Source organism: Castanea sativa, chromosome 4, assembly GCF_040712315.1.
Source record: "Castanea sativa cultivar Marrone di Chiusa Pesio chromosome 4, ASM4071231v1".
Taxonomy (NCBI): Eukaryota; Viridiplantae; Streptophyta; class Magnoliopsida; order Fagales; family Fagaceae; genus Castanea; species Castanea sativa.
This window is the reverse complement of record NC_134016.1, coordinates 29,002,657-29,013,753: the sequence shown is the minus strand read 5'-3', so window position 1 is coordinate 29,013,753 and position 11,097 is coordinate 29,002,657. Positions and strand designations below refer to the sequence as shown.

Genomic DNA, 11,097 nt, shown 5'->3' with positions numbered 1-11,097 from the left:
CTGCAGAAAAACAATCTGCACGACTTTCGATCGATCGAGTCTAATTCTCGATCGATCGAGTCAAGCAGAAATGCACAGTAACTTCTGCAGTTATCTCGATTCCAACTTTACATAAATCACATACTTTGAGCAAGTCTAAAACATAACTAGACACCTGTTTTGATCATGGTTTGCTAACAATACATATTAAAATTCTAATATATTAGGTCCTAAGTACTTAGAGCCTAACAGGTTTTTTTAGAAAGCTACTTCGATACTTCCAGTTGCCATTGAAGCTTGTTGCTGCAAAAACATTTGCACCAACCACTACAACAATCTCGAATTGTTGTTGAGAAGTCAATCACATCGATTGGTAGATCCATGCACCTTGAAGTTAGTTACATCAATTGACAGATCCCAGGCAATCGAAAAAGTCTGCTAAGAAGTAAGTCCAACCTAGTAGGAGCTGAGCAAGTATCAGTAGGTTTTACTATAGATAGGTATTTGGAATTGTGTTAATTCATTTTACTTGTAATCTTATTGGTGGAATTTTCAAGAGAGATGACCCATATATCACCCGTAGTTTCTAATTTATGTTCCGTTGCATTAATCTCTAGATTAGCAATAAGGTTTTGCTTTGGTTGAATATTGCATCTAATTGGACTAATTAATTTGATAATTGATTAATTTAACTGGGTTCCTATTAAATCCAACAACATTGTTGAACTGTTTCTTGATTCAATCTTCAATAACACATTACAAACTCAATTTCAACATATATCAATGTCATAGAATCTACAAACACTAAACATTATTGATCCTAACAAAATTCATATAATTCCATTAAGATTTATCTCTACAAGGATATTGGAATTTGAAGAAATTTATTATTATTTAGAGAAATGTTATGTCAACAATATTTTCACAACAAATCTTTGATGGTAAGTTGTTATTGGTTCTATTTACCCACCATTAAAATAATTTTGTGTCCACCAGTAACAACTAGTAAGAACTTGCTACTTATAATTTGTTGTAAAAGTATTGTGAAAATATTGTATATATAGCATTTTTCTATTATTTAATCCCTAAGGAAAGAGCTCCAAAATATCTAAATTATTGTGAGGGAAGAAAAATGGTACTAACATGGTGAAAAGAACAAAATCACTCACAAAGAAGAAATATTCAGTTGGCATAAAGAAAAAGTGTCTACTTGACATACAACGAACGAGTAATAATCAATTATTATTATATTTTTACATATGATGTTTTATGCATTGCTAATGTACAATCAAAATAATAAATAAACAAATAAATAATTAAGATTTTTTATTTGAACTCTTAATTAGTAGAAAGGAATAAATCATCTAAAAAGCTAATGGACCAAAACTTATGAAACGGAGTGAATCCATATCCATGACAGCTTTGACATAATATGTACATCTCATACTTTCATTCAAGTTATCAATGTTTAGTAGATGTGGCGCAGGTACCAACTTCTTTGACATATAATGGGTAGAAATATTTAGTGAAAAATAAGAAGCATAGCTTAACAACTGCCATTTGATGTTGAAGACGTACTGATATTCCAATTTAGCGCAGAATCTGGCGAAAGTGGTACCGGATCATTCTTCAACAACACAACATCATCTGCAGAAATATTAATCTCCTCCTTATCTTTAACGTAGTCTTTATGTTGTATATCCTTTAGTGCTTCAAGCACCACTACCATTGATGGTCTCATTTCCTTATCATATTGCAAACACTGAAATGCCAACTCTGCCACATCAGTTATCATGTTCTTCACCGTACAGTCCGATTCAAACCCAAGAGAAGGGTCCACAAGTTCATGCAACGTGTGATTTTGGATCTTGTTCATAGCCATGTTAGACAAATTAATTTCGTGTCGATGCCTTGTGATATCAACAGCAGGCATGGATGATATAAGCTCAATCAAGACCACCCCAAAGCTGAACACATCACTTTTTTCAGTAAGTTGGTAACACTCGTGATATTCTGGATCGACATAACCAGGAGTACCTTGTGGAGCAGTCGAGACATGAGTGACATCGGTGGGAAAGAGACGAGACAGACCAAAATCTGCGACCTTAACCAAAAAATTGTTGTCAAGGAGAATGTTGTTTGTTTTTACATCGCGGTGGATGATATCAGAAGAATGGAGATAGGCCAAAGCACTTGCTGTCTCGACGGCAATCTTCATTCGAGTAGGAAATGGGAGTGCACCGGGTTTTGCAAGATCACCATGAAGATGATCAGCAACTGTGCCATTAGGAATGTATTCATAAACAAGCAGGAGTTCACGGCAAGTGCGAGAGGTGCAGCCATACAGTGAGACTAGATTTGGGTGGCGCAAGCGAGTAAGGATGTCAACTTCATTCATGAATTGTTCTACTCTTTTGCAGTTGTGTTCGTACAAGCGCTTCACTGCAACTTGACGCCCATCACGAAGTATGCCTAGTCAAGAAGTATGGTCAGATGAGAGAAATCTTCAAGTTTAAGCAAATGAACTTGATAGTCATTTTCAAGCACTTTTAATTCCTTAGATAACATGACTAAACTAAAGATTGAAACATCATCACTTAATATGGACTAAAAGTCTAAAAGTAATCACTATAAATTTGTTAGGAATTAAATCAAGCGCTTTTAAGTTTGTTGAAGAAAAGAAGTGCTTACATTAAATTTCAAGTCCTAAAATCGCTGATAACATTCAGTTTAGATACCAAGAGTATTTTGGCAGTAAATATAAGTGCTATGTTTGTGTATGTGTGCGCTCAATCTTACCATAGTATACAGTGCCAAAGCCTCCATCTCCAAGTTCTTTGGCTGAATCAAAATTGTTAGTGGCTTCTTCAAGTTCATTGTAGGTGAAGAGATGAACTCCAAAGTAGCTACTTCCCCTCTCTTGATCTGTCGTTCCAGAGGGATCATAAGAGATGCTTCGACTGAGTAAGGTTGAGGGATCATATTTCTTCTTCATGCGGCGTCGATGGATAAAGAATATGACGCCCGGTATTATAAAAACCATTACGAGACATGCGCCAACACCTGAGTTAAAAATGAAGTTCCAACTAGTTCAACTTCATAGTCCAAGTTGAGAATTTTAGTAAACACTACACAGAAGTAAGAGATGAAAATGGATATATTACCTACAACAAACTTCCACTGCTTATTATCATGCTTACCTGTAACCAAGGCTGAATAAATATAATTTTAGATAAATATATTGAATAGATATTTCTAAAATGTGTATATATATATATACATACATACATATATATGATATTTTTTATATATGTATTTAATAAAGTTCATGTGTAAAAGAGAGACATATGTAGCCATTAATTAATTATGTAAATGCTAAAAGTATCCACCTAACGTATAAATACCTATAATCTACTCAGTCATTGCAAGTCAGAAAAATGAGTTTTCTTGGGTACTTTCTAATTTATTTGTGTTTTAGTATTTCTCCTATTATTCTAAGCAATTAGTGTGTGCTTTTAAATTCCAACACTAACTGTAAGCAACGAAAAGAATGAGGTGTCAGAACCTTCATAACATCACAATAGAAATATAACAAGCTCATTCCATAACTTTTCTAAGCACTAAGCGTGTGCTTCTAAATTTTAAGTACACAATGTCCTTCGATTGAACTTAAAGGAAAAGAAAAGATGCTTAAGGCCAAGAAGGAAGATAAACTTTAAGGTTAATGGATGTAGCGTAGATGCATCAAGTATAAGACAGATAGCTAATGTTTTCAGCTAAGAGATCCGAAAGAGCAATACTAGAAATACAACTTTTCTCACTCAATACTTTTCACAACTTGTTAAGATGGCAAGGGCATGGATCAAACATACTTTCGCATATATCTATCACTGATATGATTTTTATTTTTTACTAACCACAATATAGACAACCTCAACTGTTACGAAAATTTTTATATCCCTACACTCAGACACACAGAAAAAGAAGACACTGGAAAAGAAGAGAAAATAAATTCTAGTCAATCTCAAAACCCATCATATATATACATGTGTGTGTATATGTGTGTATGGATATTCTTTTCCAAAGAAATTTCTTCAATGACTATACATACACTTTGAAAAAGTATGACTACAGGGACATAATTTTGTTAGCAAATTGGTTGGATTTGAACCTAGTTTAGCTCATCCCAAACGTCCACAGAACAAATAAAAGGAAGTGATTCTTGTTTGGTTGTGGAATTAATGTAGCATTTTGTCTTCCAAGCTAAACTCTTTTTACTTTTTGAGAAGTGACTTAATTTGCACTCATTGGTTTGACAGAGTTTGGATGAGATTGAAAACTAGAGAACTTCTAGAAGATCAAAGGAACAGACTATGTAAAACAAAAGGTAAAACTAAGCTAATTTAGCTGTTGGAAATCTCAGATTGTCATTTTCTACTCCTGAAGAAAAAAAATCCAAGAAATCATTCATCATGCCTAATTCATTCCAACCTATTTAGGTGCCCAAAATAATACGTGCTATAGTTCAAATTTAAATTGAAAGCTTCATGATCTCTAACACTGTATGCTAGCATGATTAGAAACTCCTAATATTGGACTTTAATGAAAAAACAAAAACAAAAACTATAGAGAAATTGTGCTCACTATGGTTTGCCTATAATCTGTCTAGATTCTAGAAGAAACATAAGAAAAATCTGAAGAAACTTCTCAATGATGATAAGGTAATTTCGTTCAGAATTACCATCATCGCAGGTTTCAAGATGAGGCCGGTCACCACAAAAACAAACAAATTCATTATTCTCGAATCCACATCGTCCGTTACTTTTCTCACAACTGTTGCAATCATGTGCACTCCAATTCAAAGAGAACCCCATCTTCAAAACGTCAGTATAATTCATCAACAACAAGCTTGTGAAGTTGACTCCATTATGCACATCCACAGGCACATCAACGAAAGACTGGCACCAGTCTGACAAATAGTTATGAAGCTCCAATGCTTCCTTATGGAAAACCGCAAAAGAATGAAGGGTGCTATTGCTAGCACAGACTAATTCATATATAGGGTAATTAGGCTTTGAAGTGCAGTTGTAGAAGATGGAGAAATCACTACGGTACAAACTAAAATTATATGGAGTGTGATCAAGGCTAACATTATGCAAAGGAGTAGGGCAAGTGTCCTTATAGATTGCAGTGTAGGCCACAAGAAATGACTGGTTTGAGTAAAAGATGTCCTTTATGATATAATCATCATTGGTGATTGTGAGAATTGGGTTTTTGTCTTTGCAGATGATTGTAAAGTTCGGGTAGCCACAGAAAGGTTCTTGTTCTTGAGGTATCCAGAAGGGGTAACTTATATTTGGGCCATCTCCACAAGTATAAGGGGCACAGGCTTGGAATTTTGGGTCAAGGGATAGAATGTAGTTGACTAAGGAGGTCAAGATGATGAAAGAAATGTATGTGAGGGAAGGTTTTGGGGACATGAAGAAGTTTTGAAGGTCCATTTGAGTGGAAGTAAGTAAGAAGCAGAGGAAAACAGAGGAAGAGAAGGGAGATGTTGACGGAGAAAAGTATTAAGAGGAAAAAATTCCAAGTATTTGGTATGACTTGGGTGTGAAAGTTCTCTTTAGTGTGCTAGTTTTACTTTTGTTTTGTTTTTGGTCATGATTGGAGTTTGAAAAGGAGGGGAAAGACAAAGAAAGGAACAAGCAACAAGTTTATCAAAAAAAAAAAAAAAAAAAAAAGGAACAAGCAACAACAAAAAAGATTTTGCTCTCTCTAACAACTACCAAAGTTGGTCGACACCAATTGAAAGTGATGTCATTTCATTTACGAGTAATGTTAGTTGTAAGAAATGTTGTCTTTAGCATTATTTTACATCAAAAGACTTAAAAGGATTAGTATGGATAATGATTAAATGGTTAGACATAATTAAAATTGATACAGTTTTTCTTCAAAATTTTGAAAATAGATTATTTATAAAAACTATGCCTTAAAAAATAAAATAGTGGTTAAAAAATTATAAACCGAGCCAAATTGTATTTAGGTGACCAAGAGTTCGTCTGATCTATTAAATATCTCTATCAATTTTTTATCATTAAGGCCAGTACCAATCTCTTTTGTTTTTCCTTTTGGAAGTTTTAATTTCATTTGTATTGACAATTTTGGAGTCCATGGTAGGAAATAGATGTAGACAAAAACTTGGACAAACAGTCTTAGACCAAAATAAAAAACCATCAATATCCCTAGTAATGGTGACATATGGTGACATCACGATGATATGGTAATAGTGTGTATATATATTAGATAACACTTTAATATCAAAAGTTTCCATTAGAGTAGGTAAGAGTATGAGTTACACATACTAGAGAAAAAGACCCACACCTACCAAACAGATGAATGGAGCATAAGAAAATAGTGTACAAATTAGGCAAGGGCATTTGTGGCATTGGTGTTTGAACTCTATAATAATAAGAGTGGATGACTTTGAGTGAAGATTTGTTTGGTTGAACGGAAAGTGGAGAGTAGGAAGAAAATTATGATAAACATGATTTTGATTGCAGCGGATTGCTTGGTTAGCCTTATTCCTGTGATTGCCGATAGGAATGTTTGACATTATATAAAAATAAACTCAAGTTTAACCTTCACCTCAATCTGTTGGACAAGTGTTTGGTGCTAAGTCAAGATTTTGTATTTTGTTTAAAACAAAAAACAAAAACAAAACCAAACGAAAAAAAAAAAAAAAAAAAATGCCTAATTTAATCGAGTGCCTTTAATATGAGCATAAACTGTGCAATTATTGCAAGAAAATTCAGGGCGACTTGTTCTTCAACTTTAGGAGTGGTTGAGTGTATTAGAGAGTTATCATAAATAGTCAAACAGGTTTTGTTACAGCAATTGAATTCAAAAGTCCATAATTTTCCAATATTGACGGTGAAGAAAGAGTTGAACTTAACAATTGGCCTGTGAAATCAAAATGCATAGAAATCTAGAAAACGATCAAGAATATTCAAGGCTCCTAATGTGTTTCAAGAATTTAAAAATTATCAAACCTCACTCATTTCAATTTATACAGTGGTTTCCTTTTCAGATAATTTATCAGCACATATTATTTCTTTTTCGTTTCTAAGGGAGATTGAAATAATTAAAAAATTCTATCATTTGTGTACTAGTATTTTATGAGACAAAAGTAGTTATTAGCACAATCATAGTTTGATCTGCTACTCTCATATAAATCCAGGCTGCTTCTCACAGCATGATCTAAAGAGTAGTTGGTAACTAATATTCGAAATTTTGCTTGTCACAAGAAATGTTCAAAACCATACATTGAAATGAAGTCATTGGGATTTGTTCTCAGTTCTCACACAAGGCTAGGGGTTTGGTTTTTGGTTTTGACTTGAAGAGTTCCAATTGATATGGTCCTAAATTTTCCTAGCAATTCCTCTTTTTGACCGTTTATGAGTTGAGATGTTAACGCGGAATCTATGATTATAAAGGCTCTAAGAGATGAAAGAATAATTTCTCTGGGGCCATTAGATAAATTAAAGTCAACAAGATTGGATGATCATGAACACTCAACATATATGACCCAGTCAATCGAGAAAATTTTTGGCTGTGCTATTTCGCATCAATGGTAATTGAAAGACAAATTCCAAATAAGATGCTACGAACTAGGAAGGACCTAATACTATTCATATTTTTGACATTATGTTATACTTTAGAAATATAATAATACTAGTCCGTAGTCAGTACAATAGAAAATATTAACATAATATAATAAATTAATAATAATATTAATCAAACAACTTCAATTTTATATATATTATAAATACTCAAGTGTACATGGTTGTTTTTCCACAAAAAAAAAAAAAAAAAAAAAAAAAAGATGAGAAGAAGAGCACAACAGACTGAAAGCACTGTGGGTTGTGAATTCTGATGTCTACTGTCTAATGAGTAATGATAAAATGATTTCACTCTATATACTTTCTACCAAAAACTTGGAACTTGGCAACTTGCTTGTAAACATATTGGGAACTCGGAAAAAAATTAATGCAATATAAGCTGTGATTAACTATCTTAACTATCTTCGTTCTTGCTTAAAGTCTAAGGGAGTAAATTAATGTAGATTTCAATATCAACTTGATAATAGGTGATATTCGTCCGTGAAAAAGACAATGATTAAAAAATAAAAATAAAATAAAATAGGAAACAGGTGCTATTGTAGGGGAAGAGTACCTATACGATTTTTTCTTTATAAGCTTTTGTTGAGAAAGATGAAGAGGAATGTCAAATTTTTGCAGATTGGGATTAGGAAAAGAGACAATATAGGTGGATTAATTAGAATTTGCATCTCTCACTTTTCTTCAATGGGTGATTCGACTTTATTGTTATTGGCCTACTAGATTGACCAACATTCCCCAAAAGAAAACAAACCATTACAATGGTATGCAATTATTAACTATGCCGACTGCCCAAAAAGAAGTAATTAAAGAATTAACGATCGACTATGCCTTACAGGACCTATAGCTGAGAACATTAACTATATACCATCAAAACCAAGCCAAGAAGAAGAAGAAGAAGTATGCTTCAGCCTAATCCAGTAAAGTGAGAAAGGGAAAAAGAGTACAGATTGTTACCTGTGCAGAAATGAGAGCGCTCTCCGTCACGGCAAAAGCAGACAAATGGGTGTGTTTCGTTACTATAACCGCAATTCCCACCTGATTTCATACACCCGTCACAGGCAGTCTTGTCCAAGAAATTGTAGTCCACATCGAATCCTTGTTTCAATGCTTCATGAAGTGCCGGGACTACACCCGCAGACTCATCAATAATAGAATTCCGTAAAATTGGAACACGGATTCTTCCTCTGCATTGCTCAAGGAACGGAAACTGGATCTTTGCTAACGTTTCGTTTACAAAGTAAGAGTAATTATTTACATCACTACCTTCCAAACTGCATGTAAATCTATTTTGGACCGGTATAGGTGTATAGACTTGGGAAGGGCAGTCGTAGAACAAAGTTATGTTTCGAACGGCTGAAGTGTAATCAAAGATACTATAATTCAAAATGGTACTGAGGTTGGTTCGAGGACAAGAACGATTCCAGAGGTCCCATCTTGCAATGGTCATGATATTTTGAGATTCGCTGATGTTTAGTATGAGGAACTCTAGTTTTTCAAATTTGATAATCGGGTATTCCTCGTCGTAGCACTCGAGCTTGAACCCTTGGCGACCGCAATGTTCAGGTCGATTTACCCCCCAGAAAGGGTAAGAAACGTCTTTGATTCTTCCACACTCATAGGGACGACTGCAATCAACAAAGCGTGGATCGTAGGCGTAGTAAGATGGTGGCAATATTGCTAAGAAGAAGGAGAGGGTGATGAGGGAAGAGAGAGCTAGATGGATATCCATGTTTAGAAGATAATGAAGAAAAGAATAGGGGGAGAAAAGTAATGTTGATGATGCAGCCACATAATGTTGAACCAAGACTGTAAAGCGATAGATAGTACGATAGATAGATGAAATGAACCCTCTTATTTACAATGAACAAGTGGACCATTTGTTTTGATGAAGAAAGGTGAGGTTTTTAGAATAGTATTCACAAGAAAGAGATAGAGAGAGAGAGAAGAATATTGACTTGGACTTTGTGAGATCAGCAAGCTTGACTAATCTTTTTTTTTTTTTTTTTGATAAACCAAGCTTGACTAATCTTTGTTTGTTGAATGTGAAGGCGAGCGAAAGACGCAACGAAATTTCCAAAACAAAACAAAACAACAAAGTTTCCTAGATATTTCAATACTACAATTAAACTGTTGTTTCGTCGAAATTACCAACTTTATTTAACTTTTCTATAGGTTGATGTGACGAGTTTGAATATTTCTTTGAAATCCATATTACAATTGAACTTAATTGTATACAAATTAAGAAATATAGTATTCTTCTTTCTTATCTTTTCTTTTTCTGTCTTTTAGCTTTCAAAATATTGAACAGCATTTTATATGAATTTTACAGTTCAACTTGTTTTTTAATTCCTTTTACAGTTTACTTATAAAAAAGAAAATACATAAACTACTTTTCCAAAACAAGTTAAAAGGAAAAGGCGTAAAAATATTCTTTATTAATTGGACAGATATTGCAAATTTGTAATGGATTAGGTAAACATGACTGAAAAAAATTAAAATGAAAAATAAAAAAGTTATGGAGATATTTTTCTAACAGCCGTGTTTGAAGATCTGAGGGGCTTAAATGGTTTGAAGGCATGAATAATTTCTTCCAAACCCAGAAACCTTTTTCATGATTTCTAAAGGATCAAAACTAAATAAAGAGATGGCTATGCAAATCTTAAGAAGGCAATCAACTATAAAATAAATATATATAAAATTAAAAAATAAAATAAAATAACTGCAAAAACTAGCTATCCCAATATCTCATCCCTAAAAGTTTGTTTTCTTTTTTTTCTTTTGTGGGCTTGTACCATTAAGATTTCTTTGCTAATTTTTTTTTTTTTTTTTTTTTTTAAGAAAGTGATGCTTGCTAATTTAGTTGACCATGCCTGTCACATGCTATCAGGACCGACTCAAGGTATTGTGGGGCTTAAAGCGACAACTGTAAGTGAGATTTATTCTTATACTTTGAATATTAATAGAATATTTATTTAAATTTTAGTTTTTATTATTTAAAATCTATTTTTTTTAGAAAAAAAAGTTACAAATTAAAACAAACTCATCGCATTACTCAATGACTATACAACTAAAACAAACACTATTTATTGAATGAAGAAACTAAATACTAAAAAAATATAATTGAAAAGTTTAACAAAGTTATATATTTGATATTTCTAAATAGAATTTGAGTATTAATTTATTTACTTGTATAAGATTAACGAGTTCTTTTAATATTTATGTGTGAGAGATTAAATGATTGATCCATCCAATGAAAATATTTTCCGTTAACTGGTTTTTCTTTGATAAAAAACTACTTTTTATTTATTGGTGAATATTTAAGATTTAATTAATACTTCTATTGGGGTCCTTACCACCTTAGCCGGTTGGCTATTTGGCTCAATGGTTGAGCCAGCACTGCATGCTATGTATAACTTACCTTAAAAAGTGTCCATACTTG

General features: G+C 33.1%; 2 protein-coding genes across 2 annotated transcripts; both read right to left on the bottom strand.

Moving 5' to 3' along the window:
- Window positions 1-1,281: 1,281 nt before the first annotated feature.
- On the bottom strand, window positions 1,282-5,590 carry LOC142631637 (LEAF RUST 10 DISEASE-RESISTANCE LOCUS RECEPTOR-LIKE PROTEIN KINASE-like 1.2). The gene is made up of 4 exons (XM_075805853.1): window positions 4,721-5,590; window positions 3,144-3,179; window positions 2,779-3,042; window positions 1,282-2,451 (listed from the first exon to the last, which is right to left on the bottom strand). Exons 1-4 carry the CDS (start codon window positions 5,478-5,480, stop codon window positions 1,526-1,528), a joined length of 1,986 nt encoding a protein of 661 aa, XP_075661968.1. The 5' UTR covers window positions 5,481-5,590; the 3' UTR covers window positions 1,282-1,525.
- Window positions 5,591-7,938: 2,348 nt separating this feature from the next.
- Window positions 7,939-9,524, bottom strand: LOC142631636 (LEAF RUST 10 DISEASE-RESISTANCE LOCUS RECEPTOR-LIKE PROTEIN KINASE-like 2.1). The gene has a single exon (XM_075805852.1). It carries the CDS (start codon window positions 9,385-9,387, stop codon window positions 8,563-8,565), a length of 825 nt encoding a protein of 274 aa, XP_075661967.1. The 5' UTR covers window positions 9,388-9,524; the 3' UTR covers window positions 7,939-8,562.
- Window positions 9,525-11,097: the final 1,573 nt, after the last annotated feature.

Excerpts from the sequence above, each read along its gene's own strand:
- LOC142631636 (XM_075805852.1), bottom strand. The coding sequence starts at position 9,387 with ATGGATATCCATCTAGCTCTCTCTTCCCTCATCACCCTCTCCTTCTTC.
- LOC142631637 (XM_075805853.1), bottom strand. The coding sequence starts at position 5,480 with ATGGACCTTCAAAACTTCTTCATGTCCCCAAAACCTTCCCTCACATAC. Across the intron at positions 3,180-4,720 it reads TCTTGAAACCTGCGATGATG|GTAAGCATGATAATAAGCAG; the intron begins GTAATTCTGAAC and ends CCTTGGTTACAG. Across the intron at positions 2,452-2,778 it reads CTTTGGCACTGTATACTATG|GCATACTTCGTGATGGGCGT; the intron begins GTAAGATTGAGC and ends CTTCTTGACTAG.